Source organism: Pristiophorus japonicus, chromosome 5 (genome assembly GCF_044704955.1).
Source record: "Pristiophorus japonicus isolate sPriJap1 chromosome 5, sPriJap1.hap1, whole genome shotgun sequence".
NCBI classification, from domain to species: Eukaryota; Metazoa; Chordata; class Chondrichthyes; family Pristiophoridae; genus Pristiophorus; species Pristiophorus japonicus.
In genome coordinates, this window is record NC_091981.1 from 158,702,478 (window position 1) to 158,720,847 (window position 18,370).

The 18,370-nt window shown below is 47.3% G+C and overlaps 1 protein-coding gene across 1 annotated transcript in view; it reads left to right on the forward strand.

Annotated features, from left to right (window-relative positions):
• Nucleotides 1-18,370, forward strand: part of ica1 (islet cell autoantigen 1) — a 384,634-nt gene that overhangs the window by 291,884 nt on the left and 74,380 nt on the right. The window contains exons 11-12 of the mRNA XM_070881029.1: nt 9,249-9,329; nt 9,445-9,504. Coding sequence (XP_070737130.1) covers nt 9,249-9,329; nt 9,445-9,504 — 141 coding nt within the window. The remainder of the gene's footprint in view (nt 1-9,248; nt 9,330-9,444; nt 9,505-18,370) is intronic.

Consider the following 18,370-nt stretch of genomic DNA (forward strand, 5'->3'; position numbering starts at 1 on the left):
AGTGATGTCCTTGACCCTGGCACCAGGGAGGCAACATACCATCCTGGAGTCACGTCTGTGGACACAGCAACGTCAGTCTGCTCCCCTGACTATTGAATCCCCTACAATTATTGCTCTTCCATTCTTTTTCCTCCCCCACTGTGTAGTTGAGCCACCCGTGGTGCCATGGACTTGGCTCTGGCTGCACTCCCCAGAGGCACCATCGCCCTCACCAGTACTCAGAACAGAATACTGGTTGGAGAGCGAGATGGACTCGGGGACTCCTGCACTTACCTGCCTAGTACTCCTCTTCTGTCTGGTGGTCACCCACTTCCTCTCTGCCTGCACACTCTTAAGCTGCGGGGTGACCAACTCCTGAAACGTGCTATCCACAAAATTCTCAGTCTCACGGATGCACCACAGTAACTCCCGCCGCCGCTCAAGCTTCAAAACATGGAGCTTGAGTTGCTGCAGCTGGAGACACCTCCTGCACACGTGGTTGTCCAGGCTGCGCGAAGCGTCCAGGACTTCCCACATGCCACAGGATGTTCACTCCACGGGACTGAGCTCCCCTGCCATGCCTCTAGTTAATAGACTCAGAACTAAAAGGATGAAGCAGCTGAACGAGGTAGTGGTCAGTTTTTGCTCTCTAGCTGTGAGCTACACAACCAACTACTATAAACTGACAATTTTCATCACATGATACAGAATTTTGGACATTGAATTAATGTGCAATTTCTACCAGTTCCAACATTTGTTCACTCTGTAAAAGGTCTAAGTAACTCTGCCAAAATAATTTACTTAGTTGTTGGTGTCCAATAGACACAAGCCCTGAGATTCTGCAGGCGTTGTCCCAGTGTCCCACTGTAGCTTGAGAAAAAAAATAGTGGAACCCCGAGAGAAATGGTGTTAATGGCTGCAGACAGCCATGTGCACCATTTCACTGGGGGGTTCCACCATTACATTGGGGGTTGCACCAGTCCTCTGTGCCAAAGTTGCAACACAAGACTGGAATTTCACAGTGTTTAAATAGTATTTAAAGAGACTCTTTAGAGATATGAAAATAATTCATTTTAAAATTATATCTTTAATTGTTAAAATGGTGCCTTGATGGTGACTCCACACAATGTTCTGAGCAGTGTGTTTTTCAAACCAATTTTAACTTAATGGCCCCAATTGAAAGACTCGTGTGCATTTCCCGGCCGGATTAAATGGTGCAGGTGTGATGACCTCATTAATGTCTCATTTCCAGCCGATATTTAAAGCAGCCTTGCACTCAACTCATTAATGTCTCATTTCCAGCTGATATTTAAAGCAGCCTTGCACTCAACTCATTAATGTCTCATTTCCAGCTGATATTTAAAGCAGCCTTGCACTCAACTCATTAATGTCTCATTTCCAGCTGATATTTAAAGCAGCCTTGCACTCAACTCATTAATGTCTCATTTCCAGCCGATATTTAAAGCAGCCTTGCACTCAACTCATTTGAAGACTGCTAGAGGGTGGAACCTGACAAACAGAGGCCTGAATACTGTTATAAAGTAGCAAGGATGGATAGCCAACGGCTGAGGGCTGCTCCACGCTTTTCAGACTCAGCCCTGCATACTCTGGTGGAGGCAGTCAGAGCACGCAGGAGGTCCTTTTTCCTACTGATAGGAGACGTCAACAAGAAACCAAACAAGCCTGGCTGGATAGAGCTTAGGAGGTCTGCAGCAGGGCTATGGTGAAGAGGACCTGGATCCAGTGCAGGAAACGATCTCATGAGGTTAGGAAAGGTGAGTGCATTGCCACATTCACCCTCACCCTGATGTGCCTGTCAACACATCCCCATCACTCTACCTTCCAAAGCCTACTCCTGCACATCATTCCTCACACCAACCTACCGTGCCCATCCACCCATCCCTCTCTCTTTATGTACAGACTCACGACCCCATCTGACTAACACCACAGAAGGAGGCCATTTGGCATTGACATCCCACACCCTCATAGTCACCCTCTATGGATGTAACTCATCCATTCCTTACACTCATTCCATCAGTCTCACTTAAACTTCTCTTCTTTCTTTCCTTGCAGGAGAAAAGAGCCCAGAACAACAGGGAGAGGCAAAGAACTGGAGGTGGCCCTCCAGTCTTCACACAATTAACAGTCGCAGAGTAGGGGGCTCTGGAGATTTTGGGAGTTGCAGAGTTGTTAGCAGCGGGAAATGGGGAGACTGAAGTCAGCAGCCAGTGAAATGTCATTATGTACATAATGGTAATGTCACCCATTCTTGAAATGTCACCATGTGCATAATGGAATGGGTAACATTACCATTATGTACATAATGACATTTCACTGGTTGCTGACTTCAGTCTCCCCATTTCCCGCTGCTCTTTACTCTCTAAAAGGTCCATCAACTGCCCCCCGCCCTCCCACTGTACAGCCGGAGGAGGAAGACGACTCCTCAAAGGAACCTCCAGCTTCTGAGGTGCAGCGTCAGCAGACCCAAGCACACACAGCATCAGCACATCTCGGTGGGTTCTTTGCACCATAGAGTAGTGATGTCGCCTGGCATCTCACAATTCACAAGTGAGCAAGAGCAGATAGTGTTGACAGGGTCAGAAGTGAAGAGTCCTCACTGGATGCCAAGCTCTGCTGAGCTGCAACGTGACGCTGAACCTCGGGGGCCATTGCGAAAGAGGATGATCTTGGAGGGGCTGCAACAATTGCATAAGGCTCTGGCAGCTTTTTCAGCCGCGATGTCTGCAAATTTTCAGAAAATGGGGGAGTCCATCTCCAACATGAGCACCACCATGTCGCAGCCGATGGCAACAATTTATACTGTTCCATGGAGCAGCAAATACACCAGTCACATGAGCACATGCTACCTGTGGACAACAGATGTCAGGCGCTCATAGACCTCCTCTCAAGGAGGGATGTAAGCATAGACTTGGGCGTTCATCATCCTACTGCTGTGCAGCAAGGTGCTCTCCAGCTCCTTGCTAGCAGGGAAGTGCGGGTGGCCCATGAGAGGGATGATGGTGAGAGGGGACATGGAAGTGGGGGCTCTTCTCAAAGCATTCCCACTTCCTTCCCGTTGTCCCCCCTCAGTCAGAGCCCTATTATGTTTAGAATAACTCCACAAGACTGTATTGTAAGCTCAAACTGTTGTGACCTTGGTCTCTTTAATGTGACTCCAGAGTGAGAAAGCAGCATGGTAGATTACCTTTACACCTGCTTGCCCAGGATAACACAGGTGACCCTTAGGTCTCCCACAGGTGTGCCCCCTGGTGGCAAGTCTTACATATTGGTGATGTTTACATACATACATAACATCACTTCCCCCCCCCCCCCCCCCGCAAAAGTCTTATGTACAAGTTATTTACAAGTTGAGGCGATCTGGCGCTCTGCGTTCCCGGGTCGATCGCCTGAGTTGAAGTCCTGACCTGGGTGAGTTGGTCGGATCATTGCTGCACGGCCTCGCGGCTGGACTGTTGGGCATGGTGGGTTCATCTCGTGGTTGACAGTGAGGTCGATTGTGTTCATGGGTCGCTGGGGGCCAGATCTTTTCACAGTGGTTCCTGGTTATCAGTAGCTCGCAGTTTGGTCTGGTCCAAATGCTTTCTGCATTTGCCCATTACATGGTTTCACAACAAACACTCCATTTTCATCACAAACACTCCATTCCCCTCTGTGGCTAATACAGTGCTAGCAGCCCATCTGGGGCCATGAATATGGTCTACATCATTTATTCTGATGTTGCATGGAGGAGCCGTGCGATCATGGTACATTCTCTGTTGATAGCATACGGAAGGCTCGGTTCTGAGTGATTCCGTCCGGTGACTGCGTAGCACCCGGGATAGCTGGCTCTGTAGGGAGTCTACCATGACACATACGGTGCTTGGCTTGCCTGCGCCGGACTATTGTCACTGACCCTAAAGTCTGGCAAGCCATGGATGGCCACTATGACCTTGAGACTTTCAGTAGTGGCGGGAGGCCGCGTGGCCCCCGTGGATCCTGGGCTATGGTATGGAGGCCCCGGACCGCCAACTGTGTGTAGCCTCCCTGCCTTTCTATGCAGCGTTGCAGGGTTTCCCCATAGGGTGCAATCTGATGGGTTGAGCATTTCGTCTTTGTGACAGATAAGCTGCAACATCCTGTCTAGCGGTTTGCCGTTAGCAGGCGGTAACATGGGATCCTGGCTGGTCCAGGTCGTAAACTGGGGAGATGTTACGGTTGACCCCTCGCATTCTAGCACTTCCATAACAACGACCAGGTCTGCTGACTGCGCTGTTTCCACCCCGATGGTGGGCAATGGTAGCCAACTGAGGGCATCAGCGCCGTTCTCAGTCCCTAGCCCATGGTGGATCATGTTACAGTGCACAGACAGTGTTAGACATATTCGAAACAAAGCATTGATAATAGTGCCTCTGCTCTCCAAAAACTGAGATTGGCAGCTTGTCTGACTCGAGCAAATATTGGGAAACTCTTTGGTACGTCTTTTTTGTCCCGTGAGCGCAGGCTACTGCCTTGGTTAACTTATTGGATACATGTACAACCGGTTGGGGCTCGCCCGCTGCTTTAAAACACGCCTGACACTGTGTGATAACACATCACTTACTACAAATACTTTGTTAGATACATATACAACCAGTTGGGGTTCGCCCGCTACTTTGGCTTGTTGTAAGGGACCCCCGACCCCATATGATAATACATTAGCCGCGAAAGAACACTCACATGGGTTACACAGTGCAAACAACTTATTGGAACATAGTGGGTTTCTGGCCTTCTCAGCGGCCACCCCTTTACCTTTGCCCCAAGCCCAGTCGTCTTCCTTTCTGGTCAACACATGCCTCTGTTTCATTGCGGCGACATCCCGTGGTCTGGACGCTGTCTTGTCCCGTGGTCTGGACAGACTTTCGTCCCATGGTCTGGACGCATTCTCATCCGTGTTCGTGATGCCAACTGCCGCGATCTTCCTCCCCAGGGATTTTGTCTCTGGCGTCGGGAAGACGCATTCAGATCGTTTCGGACGGAGTCCCACTCTGCATGGTCGACCTGGAGCCTCTTCCATCGTCGCGAAGAGGTCGTCGGCTTTAGGTGGTGGATACTGCGCCTGTACCGCTGCTCGGTTGATCTTTACCTCCTCGTGGTCGTGATGAGCGGCCTGTGCCTCGGGGATCTGCAAATGGATCTGCATTTCGATGCCTGGTTCAGCTGAAGGTGGGATGCTTTCTCGGCCTTTGAGCAAGGGAGATGTCGTTCGCCAGAGAACTGGGAGATGTCTTCCCAGTTCCATCGAATCTTCCCCATCCACCTTCTACCAAACAGTGTTGGCCCATCACCTGAAACAATCCACAGTGGTAAATCGTGCACCGCTCCCTCATGGGATACTCTTATGTCCGCACTACCAATAACTGCTACCAGTTCCTTGGTGTAGGTGCGCAGCTTTGCCTGAATTGGGATCAGCTTGGGTCGATGTGCTTTGTCGTTCCACAGCCTCTCGAATGCCTTCTGGCTCATTATTGATTGACTCGTCCCCGTGTCTAATTCCACGGAGACTGGAGTGCTGTTAAGTTCAACTTTTAACATTATCGGAGGGCTTTTGGTGGTGAAGGTGTGTAACCCATATACTTCCTCTTCATCCTCAGGTTGAGTTGCCTCTCCTCGTTCAGCGTGATCCTCGCTGGATCGATCATCCTCTCCTGACTCTGCCACATGGTGAGTCACAGGTCATTTGCACATTCGCTGGAGGTGCCCCATTGTTCCACAGCCCTTGCACACATAGGGCTTGAATCAACATTGATGGGCTCTATGACTGCCCCCACAGCGCCAACATGGTGTTAATGGATACGCATTCACACCCCACAGCGGACTCTAAGTCATCCTAGGTCTGGCCTCTGCGGTCATGTAGGCCCTGCCATGAACAGTTCTGCCTGCTGAAAGCATTATTTTATGCACAGTACTTGCCGGTGAGCTTCAATTCTGTGAAGATATCTGTTTCGTGTTGTCGCTCGTGGATATGAAGGCCTGGGCTATCGTGATGGCCTTGCTCAGATCTAGGGATTCGGCAGACAGCAGTTTGCAAAGAATGACCTCATGGCCGATTCCAGGCACGAAAAAGTTCCTCAAAATTTCCCCCATAGATCCGGCAAATTCGCACTGTCCCGCAAAGCGTCTTAGGTCAGCAACAAAGCTCACCACATTTTGGCCCTTGGAGCGATGGTGTGTGTAAAAGCAATACCTGGCCATTAAGATGCTCTCCTTCGGCTTGAGATGTTCCCGAATCAGCATCCACAGCTCTGTGTAAGTCTTGTCCGTTGGTTTGTCCAGTGCCAGCAGATTTTTGAGGAGGCTGTTACATACGTGGACTTGTATTTACTCTCTACAACCACCAGAGGGCTTATTCCCCGCAGTCCCAAGGGATCCCATAATCCCTTGGGAGCACAGGTATTTAAGAAGGCTTCACAGGTTGCAGAGGCATTCTGGAGACCTGCAATAAAAGACTATGGTCACACTTTACTTTGAGCTCACAGTGTTCAGTCTGACTCTTTCTGCATACACAACAAAGGCCATATATCGAAGACCCACATACAGTGAGGAGAATCACCCTACGTTTGATCGCCGTCTCAGCCTTGTCCAGTTCGTTGGCCACGAAGTGCTGGTCGAGACGCTCAACGAAGGCTTCCCAATCATCATCCTCAACAAATCTCTCAAGAATACCAACGGCAGCCATTACCGTGTGAAAGTTCGTGATCCGTTACTCATTGCCAATTGTTATGTTCAGAATAACTCCACAAGACTGTATTGTAAGCTCAAACTTTTGTGACCTTGGTCTCTTTAATGTGACTCCAGAGTGAGGAAGCAGCATGGTAGATTACCTTTTATACCTGCTTGCCCAGGATGCACAGGTGACCCTTAGGTCTCCCACAGGTGTACCCCCTGGTGGCAAGTCTTACATATTGGTGAGGTTTACATACATAACAAGCTCCACGTACTTCCTCAGATCCCAATGTCTGAGTGTTCCCCTTCACAGTCGCAGGAGGAGCACAATTTGGTGGGGCCATCTCAGTTTCCAAAACCTCGAGGAGGTCTGTCAAAAGTGTCTTAACAAGTCGCAGCAGGGAAGTGAGCAGCCGGCCTCTACCTCTTCTGAAACCATAAGGGTAGAAGCCGGCTACTCAGAAAAGAAAAATGGCACAAAAGTATGAAAACATTTTAGTGTTAAATTTCAATTATTTTGATGACACAAATAAATATGTTTCTTTGCATCACTTTCTGGTCCTGTCCATTTTTGCCCTAAACCTTGGAAGTGACTTTGTCACTTGGAGTAAATTGTGAGTCATTACTTAACATCGAGCATTGGGACTTTGGGTGAGAGGAATAGCTTGGTAGGGATTGTAGGGATGCTTTATGATGTAGTTGGGGGCGAACTTGGCACAACATGTGGTAAGCATGTGGCTGTATTGGAGCATGTTAAGTAAATCTGACCAAGATGAAGCCAGGCCGGCCAGCAATGTGCCCTGCTGCTGGTCCCATCTTCACCTCAGGTGGTTCCTCCTCATTTTCCACCTGCTCCTCCTCCTCTGAAGAGGTTGTGTGCCCTGGGCCTTGCTCCTTCTACAGCTCCAATCCTCGCTGCTGCGCTATGTTGTGCACAGAGCAGCAAACGATGATGATTCTAGAGCCCCTGGCTGGTGCATACTGAAGGGCTCCTCCAGATCTGTCAAGGCATCTGAAGCGCATTTTCAGCATGCCTATTGTTTGCTCTATGATACATCTGGTCGACATATGGCTCTCATTATAAACCTTCTTGGCCTCAGTTCTTGGCCTCCTCAAGGGTGTCATGAGTCATGTCTTCAGTGGATTGCCCTTGTCTCCAAGCAGCCAGCCAGTAAGTCTGTTTGGAGTTGCGAAGAACCGAGGGACGATGGACTGACGCAGCACAAAAGAGTCATGACCGCTGCCTTGGAATCTGGCGGACACTTGCAAAATTATCTTTTTATGGTTGCAGACAAGCTGCACATTGAGGTAGTGGAGGCTCTTGCAGTTCACAAACACCCCTCGGTTACGATGGGGTGCCCTGTTGGCCACATGTGTGCAGTCAATGATGCCCTGCACCTGTGGGAACTCAGCTAGAGCCGCAAAGCCGAGCGCTCAGTGACACTGGCCTCATCAGTGGCAAAGTTGATATCATTGGCTTACTTGTGAAACATGGCATCGGTCACCTGGGTGATGCATCTGTGGGCGGCCGATTGCAAGATCCTGCAAATGTCTGCTGCAGATCGCTGGAAAAGAGGCTGAGGTGACCGATGCCATGAGGTTGAGGGCGCTGGTGACATTGACAGCCACTGGAAAGGAGTGTCTGCCAGGACCTCTGACAACAGGTCTTGTTCCAGCAAGCTACAAATGTCTGCGACGACCTGGCTGCTCAGGCATGTTGCGGAAGCTCATCCTCTGCCTGTATACCCTGTTTTGGGGATATCGACTCTGGTGGGGTGCAACCCCGTGCTGAGCTCCTCTCTCCTCTGGAGCATCAGGTCATTGAGGAGAAGGCTGCTGCTGTGGTTGCTGCTGGTGTGGCTGGTGGTGTTGGTACTGGGACTCATCTTAGTCCAATTCTGAGGACCAAGGTGAGATTGTATAAGTGGCACCCATGCTGATGTAGTAGATGGCAGGTAAAGTAGAAATCAGAGGACCAATTCCTCAATGTTGTGATAGTGAGTTGCAATGTTGTGGTGATAGTGGCTTCCGAGGTTTCAAAAATGACCTGCTGACATCCAAATCTGTGGACAAAATGGAGTCAGCAAGAGCCTTTACATGAGGCAAGTAATGAAGTGGAATGTTGGAGTATTAGGTGTTTTTCCCAGCTTTCAATCAATGAACTCGCCAATAGCCTTCATAGGGGAGGTACCCGACCTCCGTGAGTTCCATGCTCCTGCAGTTAAACTCAGTCTTAAGTGTTCCTCAACAAGTACTTAATGATTTCAATGAGGTTGCCTGCCTCTGCCGATCAGGTCCGTGTTGCGCCTTCAAAGCTGCCATAGTTAAATGCGCGAGGCGGCAGGGTGACGGTGGATTCCCGACACGCTTGCTATTTCCGGAATTTTTACTGCCGACCCACCCCCAAACCCGCATGCTCAGCAATGGGAAAATTACAGCCTGAGTTCTTTCTTCGCTTTCAACCAAATCTTTTTATTCAGTCTTACCTTCAGCAATTGGGGAGTTTGCAATTTTCTGAAACTACAATTACTTGTCAGTAATCTGAATTTGCACTTGGATATTTTTAGGTACTCCACTATCCCTTGTAATGGAAAAAGATGCCTTTTCATCTTTGGAGGCATTGTCTTCAAGCAATCAACATAGATCAGGTAACGTTATCCTCAATGCATTTATTGCAATGCCTGTAAGGCATTAATTTTTTCTATCTGTTGGCGAGATCTTTGAATAAAGTGCTAACAACATTTTAAAACTTTCCTTCATTAGAGACTATAGATGATTTGTTAGATTTGAAAAAGGAGGAAAAAGCAACTTTATCTCTGAGTGGTGAGTGCGAAAAAAATTTAACTTATCTGACCAAATTAATTTAGTTGAAAATGAACTAATCATTAATCAAATCAAAATAATGTGATAGATACAAATTGCCTTAATTGATATATCTGTGGAATGCTGTCTATGTATTTCTCAATTAAAAGTTGATTTGGGTCAGATTCATCACCTTTGATTTCACAGAACCGAATAGCTAAAGCAAATTTATGAACCATCTGTTTATCATCAGTGAAATTTTATTTTTGATGTGTATACTGCCATTGCTTTCTATAATTGCACCTCACCATGCTTCCAGGTACTGGTTTTGATTGCACTTTTTTTGCATTTGCTTCAAATTAATTATTTATTTGCTCATGAGCATTGATTTCTGGCATTTTTTCACCTTGGAAAGCCAGAATTCCAGAGATATGTCAGGGAGGAAATGGCTTTGTATGGTTTAGCTCAAATTATGGGACAATTTTCTCTGCATGATAAAACAAAATGTAGTTAATCAGGGAACAATTCTTCCACTCATGGATACCTGGCCCATTCGTGAATACAATTTTAAGTCTCTTCCTATAATTGATGGTGTACTGCAAGAGATGTGCTACAACATGTGGAAGGATAATTGCTTTTTTGGTCATGCCAAAAATGAGCTTGTATGTTTACTATGATGTAAATGGAATCAAATTAAGCTCTTTATTTACCAATGTTTGGGACCTAAAATTTAATAACAATTGTTTTTGTGATATTTGAACAAGTGTTGTATTAAATTTATATGAGCGACTGTTAATAGTATCATACTATTGTCAAATACATAAACTCTATAAACAGCCAGTAAGAGGCCACAACAGTGTTAGATTGGTCTTGCACTGTTCACAAGTCTAATCTCAACAAATGAATAACTTGAACAAAAAGACCGACTTCTGAATTGTTTATTTACCTTTACAATCTAGTAAAGGTCTGTAACTTAGTAGGAACAGAAAAAAAATTGTTGATCCCTCATACCTTTATGAATAAATAGCATAATAACAGAGTCATATAAACTAGAACGTTCCAGATTCATGAGTTGATCTACAGTTGGCCTCAATTTCTCCTGATTAGGCTGAGAGAAACATAAATTAGCCAGGATTCCCTGATGGCTATTCAGAAAACCTTATTGGCAGCACACCTACAAGATCAGGCTCAGATATAATGTGCCCATGATAAAATAGAGTGCCTAGCCTCACTGTCAGGTTCACATCATTCAAACAAAGTAAAGAGCCCTCTCAGAATCATAGCCTTCACCACCTCAGGAAGAGAAAAAGGAAACATTGGAGACAGAAGGGGTAATTTTGACTTTGTGCAATAGTGTAAAATGGGTGATAGTGAATTGGCAGCCTGTTTTACATCACTCTTGACATTGAGGTCAATAGAAATAAAAATCAGGCTAAGATTTGTTTCAGTTAACTGGACAAATTGTACAATGCATGTTTTATTCAGTTCTAATTTGTGTAACACTTTAAGGAAAAATATGTTCCTGTTATATATGTTTCACTTTCCTTCTCGCCCCACATGAAAATCTTAAGCCTCCACTGCCTGTATCTCACCATGATCGGGGGGGGTTGATTGTGAGGACCCCAGCATCTGATCCTGCTACTTACCTGATATCAGTGATGAATGTCTGCTACTTTTAGCCAACTTCATGGCCAGGACAGGTGGGAAGTTGGTCGCCGGGATTTAAATGAGGCCCGAAGTTAACATTCCCTGGGTCTCTTTTTTTTTACTGCAGTGGATGGGTTTTGGACTGACACCAAGAGAATCATTTTAACCTAACCTGCTTGGTGGGAAATCATTTTATACACCACCCAATTTGTACTTAGATTGACTTTAGCCCATTAATTACCAGATTTATTGAATTCAATTCCACAATTTGTCCTAGTGGGATTTGAACTCATGACTTCTGAATTGCTGGTCCAGTACCATAACTACTAGGCTACCATACCTTATGATCTGTGATATATCCTGTTTTGAAAATTAATTTCACATGTTAGTTGAAAATCAGTTTTTTGTATGCTATATTCTGTGGTTCAGATGGATGTTAAATATGTTTCCCACATTACAACAGTGACCACACTCCAAAAGTACTTCATTGGCTGTAAATCGCTTTGAGATGTCCGATGGTTGTGAAAGGTGCTATATAAATGCAAGTCTTAAGTTTTATTTATCTCATGGCACTTTTTGAAGAAGAACAGGAATTTCTCAGAGTGTCCTGGCCAATATTCCTCATCAATAACATCGCCAAAACTAATTGATTGGTCATTCATCTCTGCCACATTTGCTTATATAATCCTTCAAAGTAGTTGACTGTATGTGAAGCAGAATGTTTCTGAGAAGTGCTATACAACTGCAAGACTCTCTTTATGTGATGTACATACTACATTCTGAAAGATTTGAAGGACATCAGTACTGAAAGGGAAGTGGAATACTGAAATGGCAAAGAAAATCAGGCGGGTTTTAAACGGGCTGCAGATTTGCTATTGTTGTTTTTCTTAACTGCCCAAAACCATTTTCACCCCCAACAACTCCACCCAATACTGTAGCATTACTAAATCTTTGGAATTTGAACTATAACTGGGTGCAGCGATTACTTTTGTCTTGATCCTCTTTTATGCATCAGGGAATGATGGGCATGCATGAGTGGTGGCTGTGTATTTAAGTGTAACACGGGATGATGATGATGCTTGAATGTGCTGCAACAGTTCTTTAGGAATAGGATTTTGAAATGCTTATACTGGGGAGTGGGTGGGAGCTTTCAAGTTTAAGTGAAATAGTTCTTCACTAAATGCATTTGTCATCCATGCTACTACTCTGGTGGGACTGGAAACACTTCTTCTCCAATCCCATTGTTTATCTTCCTCTGGCCCTTCCTGACCCACCTCTTGCCCTACTGCATGATGACTACATTCCTCATTGCATACTTATGAAGCATACAGCCCATTGCTATTAGTTTGGTATCTGTTCCAAGCTGTACTGCAACACAATCCTGGACCTATCCAGACAGCAGAATTATTGTTTCAGCATTCCTACTGTATGCTCAATTACAATTATCCTTGTGCTTCATTATGATTTATTTCTGCACCAGTTCTTAGATTCTGCAGTGGTATCCTCAATCACGGCTGGCAAAGATATCACTGGCCACTCAAGATCCAGTAGAAATGCCTTAAAAATGGTGGGAATTTAAACTGACGTAGAGTAAATGCAAAATGACGACTTCCAGGTCACTTGGCATCTACTTGCATGATGCCTGCACATTCATGAAATAGAAGCCTTTCCTGTTCATAAATATTGTTGCATTACATGGGTTTAATCAATGAGGCCTTGCACTTTTACAAGCCAGCAACTCTGAAAAAGTAACAAATCCTCTCTAGCTGAGTGTTTGTTCTTAGGGGAAAAGATGAGGTCTTTGGTCCTGGCAAATAATGCATCAAGTGACCTTAAAGTAAGCAAGCATCAAATAGATAACTTTTGACTAGATCTGCATCCATGTGATTTGTGGATGTCTGATTTTTTTTTAATTATTTCTCAGAATATGGGTGTTATGTATGGAGAAAGAGTCAGACTGAACACTGAGCTCAAAGTAAAGTGTGACTTTAGTCTTTTATTGCAGGTCTCCAGAGTGCCTCTCCAACCTGTGAAGCCTCCTTAAATACCTATGCTCCCAAGGGATTATGGGATCACTTGGGACTGCGGGGAATGAGCCCTCTGGTGGCTGTACAGAGTAAATAACAGTCCACATACAAACAACACTCGCCCCCCCATCCCCCCAAAGTCAATAGTGTAACTATTTACAATGTGAGTCGATCTGGGGCCCTTCTTGCCCTGGTTGATCGTCTCGGTGTGAAAGCTGGTGTTGTTGAATCATTTGTTGGGCCCTCGCTGGGCTGCTGTGCATCTGGCCTTGCTGGGCTGCCTGGTGTGCTGGGCCCTGCACGGCTGCTGTGGATGATGGGTTCTGCTTCGTGGTCAACCGTGGTGCCGGTTGCCACTGGTGTGTATGTTGGGGGATCAAAAAAGGTAGGGTCCAAGGTGGGTTGCTCAGGATAGTCCATGAATCTGAGTTTGATTTGATCCAAGTGTTTCCGGTGAATGAGTCCATTTGAAAGTTTGACCCGAAACACCCTGCTCCCCTCTTTGGCCACGACGGTGCCGGGAAGCCACTTGGGACCTTGTCCGTAATTTAATACAAATACAGGATCATTGATTTCAATCTCACATTTGCGCTATCATGGTATGCACTTTGTTGAAGCCGCCTGCTCTCTACCTGTTCATGTAGATCAGGATGAACTAACGAGAGCCTTGTCTTAAGTGCTCTTTTCATGAGCAGTTTAGCAGATGGGATCCCAGTGAGTGAGTGTGGTCTCGTGCGGTAGCTAAGCAGGACTCGGGATAGGCGAGTCTGCAGTGAGCCTTCAGTTACCCTCTTCAAGCTTTGCTTGATGGTTTGCACTGCCCTCTCTGCCTGAAACATTGGACGCTGGTTTAAACGGGGCAGATGTGACATGTTTGATCCCGTTGCGGGTCATGAATTCTTTGAACTCAGCACTGGTAAAACATGGCCCGTTGTCGCTCACCAGGACATCGGGTAGGCCGTGTGTGGCAAACATGGCCCGCAGGCTTTCAGTAGTGGCAGCGGATGTGCTAGACGACATTATCTCACATTCAATCCACTTGGAGTATGCATCTATAACCACAAGGAACATTTTACCCAAGAACAGGCCTGCATAGTCGACGTGTACCCTAGACCACGGTTGGGAGGGCCAAGACCATGAACTTAGCGGCACCTCCCTGGGTACATTGCTTAACTGCGAGCGTGTATTACATCTGTGAACGCAGGAATCTAAGTCCGCATCGATACCGGGCCACCACACGTGGGATCTGGCTATCGCTTTCATCATTACGGTGCCTGAGTGGGTAATATGGAGGTCATTGATGAAGGTGCCTCTGCCCTTCTTGGGGACCACTACTCGATTGCCCCACAGAAGGCAATCTGCCTGGATAGACATTTCACCTTTGCGCCACTGGAACGGCTTTATCTCTTCCTGCATTTCCAATGGGACACTGGATCAGCTCCCATGAAGCACATAGCTTTTGACTAGAGATTATGGGCCCAAGTTTCCACATGATTCGCGCCTGATTTTTAGGAGCAACTGGTGGAGAACGGACTATTTTAGAAATCGCAATTCTCCACATTTTATTTTCTGCAGTTCTAGTCAGGTAGAACAGTTCTAGTTTAGAACAGAATTTTTTCTTCAAAAGGGGGCGTGTCTGGCCACTGACGCCTGATTTGAAAGTTTCCACAGTGAAAATGTACTCCAAACTAAAGTAGAATGGCGCCAGTGAAGATTTTTGTAGAACTGAAAAAACCTGTTCTACACATTAAAAAATCAGGCGCAGGTTACAAATTAGGCGTCCAGAACGAGGTGGGGGGGAAGGGAACTCATTAAATTCGACAATAAATCCTTATTTATACTTCTACAAATATTATACAAATAAATCCAACCTGAATAAACATTTATAAGCCAAGAAAAGATTAAATAAACCATCTTCCTACCTGTGTGAAAGTGCTTCAGCCAGGGAGAATTCTGCAGCTGTTCGTGCCGCTGAGCGAGAGAGGGGGGGAGAGAGAGAAGGGGAGAGGGGAGGGAGAGAGAGGGGAGGGGGAGGGGAGGGAGAGAGAGGGGAGGGGGAGGGAGAGGGGAGAGGGGAGGGGAGGGGGAGAGGGGGAGAAGGGAGAGAGGGAGAGGAGAGGAAGGGAGAGGGGGAGAAGAGAGAGGGGGGGAGAAGAGGGGGGGCGGTCAGGAAACAGGAGCGGGTCTCGGGTCAGGTCGGGGGGGGGGGAGCGGGTGTCGGGGGCGGGGAGCGGGTGTCGGGTCGGGTCGAGGGGGGTGGGGGGAGCGAGTGTCGGGTCTGGTCGGGTGGGGAGCAGGAGCTGGCCGTGGGAGGAGCCTCATTCACGCAGCCCCAGTGAGGCCATTGGGCCAGGGCTAGGGGCTGCGTGCTTCGGGCCCCTCCCACACAGTTCGGCGCCTGGAGCTACTGCACTTGTGTGCCGACTGTAGCGCGCATGTGCAGAGGTCCCGGCACTGTTTTCAGCGCCGGGACCTGGCTCCGCCCCCCCCACAGCTCGCGCTGGCTGCGCCGAGGGCCACAGGACCTGTAAGTAGGTGGAGAATACCGAGGATTTTTTTAGGCGCCGTTTTAGGCGCAAAAAACGGGCGCCCAGCTCGGAGGGGCGCCCGTTTTTTTTCTTGTGGAAACTTGGGCCCTATAAGGGGTCCTGGCTTGTCCAGGTTTTGATCTGACGGGCAGTGACGGGTGATTGCTCACTCTCAAGTGCTTCAATAACCATGGCTAGATCTGCGGGCTGCGCCATTTCCATCCCCGTGGTGGGCAATGACAGCCTACTGAGAGCATCGGTGTAGTTTTCTGTGCCTGACCTGTGGCGGATGGCATAGTTGTATGTGGACAACGTGAACGCCCATCTCTGGATGCGGACGATGCGTTGGTATTTATCCCTTTACTCTCGGAAAACAGGGATATAAGTGGCTTATGGTCAGTTTCCAATTCGAATTTTAGCCCAAACAGGTATTGATGCATTTTCTTTACCCCATAGATACACACTAACACTTCTTTTTCAATCACGCTGTAGGCTCTCTCAGCCTTAGACAGACTCCTGGATGCATAAGCAACTGGTTGCAGTTTCCCGAAGTCATTAGCTTGTTGCAATACACACCCGACGCCATATGATGACGCATCACATCCTAGTACCAAACGCTTACATTGATCATACAACACAAGCAATTTGTTTGAGCATAACAATTTCCTCGCTTTTACAAAGGCATTTTTTTGGCTTTTGTCCCAAACCCATTTGCCCCCTTTTCGTATTAAGACATGTAGTGGTTCTAACAGTGTGCTGAGTTACCAAAGTAGTTCCAGAGTCCCAGAAACGACCGCAGCTCCAACACGTTCTGTGGTCTCGGTGCGTTCTCGATTGCCTCCGTCTTCGCATTGGTGAGCCTGTTGCCGTCCGCCGCAATCCACCTTCCCAAGAACTCCACTCCAGGCGCCAGGAAAACGCACATCGAGCGTTTTAACCTGAGCCCACGCGGTTGAGTCGAGGCGACTTAAGAAACTCCTCCAGGTTCTGCAGGTGCTCGACTGTGTTCCGACCTGTGACCAAGATGTCGTCCTGGAAGACCACGGTGTGCGGGACCGCCTTCAGTAAACTTTCCATGTTTCTCTGGAATATCGCCGCCGCTGATTGGATTTCAAATGGGCATCTGTTATAAACAAAAAGGCCCTTGTGCGTGTTGATGCAGGTGAGAGCCTTTGATGATTCCTCCAGTTCCTGTGTCATGTAGGCTGAAGTCAGATCCAGCTTCATGAACGTCTTTCCTCCCGCCAGCGTTGCAAAGAAGTCGTCGGCTTTTGGTAGTGGGTATTGGTCCTGCAGGGAGAAACAATTGATAGTTACTTTGTAATCGCCACAGATTCTGACGGTGCTGTCTCCCTTGAGGACAAGGACAGTAGGACTGGCCCACTCGCTGAACTCGATCGGCAAAATGATGCCCTCTCTTTGCAACCGGTCTAGCTCAATCTCTACCCTTTCTCTCATCATGAACGGTACTACTCTCGCCTTGTGATGGATGGGTCGCTCCCCTGGAATTAGGTGGTTCTGCACTTTTGCTCCTTGGGATTTCCCGATGCCTGGTTCGAACAGCGAAATAAATTTGTTTAAGACCATATCACACGAAGTGTCGTCAGTGGGCAATAGCGCTGGGATGTCGTCCCAGTTCCAGCGTATATTTTCCAGCCAGCTCCTGCCAAGCAGCGTGGGACCATCGCCCGATACAACGAGAGTGGTAGCTTGTGCACCGCTCCATCGTAGGAGACTTTTACGGTAGCACTGCCGATTACAGGAATCAGTTCTTTCGTGTAAGTTCTTAGTTTCGTGCGAACTGCAGTTAAGCCTGGTCTTGAGGCCTTGTTGCACCACAACCTTTCGAAAGTCTTTTTGCCCATGATGGACTGGCTCGCGCCCGTGTCCAGCTCCATTGACACCATTTAGTTCAACATTCTGCATTATCGGAGGACAATTTGTGGTGAATATGCGACATAACTCGCCACTTCCTTTTGTACGTGTAGAACCGGTACCTCGCCATCAGAACGCTTTCCTTTGGGTTCAAATGCTCTCAGACCTGCATGCACAAATCGTCGTACGATTTCTCCATGAATCTCTGCCTCCTCTATCTGAGGCTCTGTTTCGTCATGATCCTCCATGAATCTGTCCTCCTCTGCAACATAGTGGTTTGCAGGTTTAACAGGCTTAGCCTGCACACTCATTGGAGGTTTCTTATTGTTCTACAGCCCTTGCAAACGTACTCTATGAATCGGCATGAATGGAAACGATGATCACCCCCGCAGCGCCAACAAGGTATTAATGGCCTTGCATTCATCACCCTTGATATTGGACTCTGGGTTATCTGCGGACATGCAGCTGCAGATATGCGTGACCTGCCCTGTACGTTACGATTCGAAAACAACATCACCTTGTTCACAGTACTTGTAGCAGCACTTGTGTGCTGAGAGATTTGCTTCGTATTGTCATTGGTGGCAATGAACGCCTGGGCTATCGCTATGGCCTTATTCAAGGTTGGGGTCTCTACAATCAAAAGTTTGCGAAGTATGGTTTCATGGCCAATGCCAAGCACAAAAAAGTCTCTGAGCATGTGCTCCAAATGTCCTTCAGATTCGCAATGTACTGCAAGGTGTCTTAGCTCGGCGACATAACTCGCCGCTTCCTGGCCTACAGACCTTTTGTAGGTGTAGAACCGGTACCTTG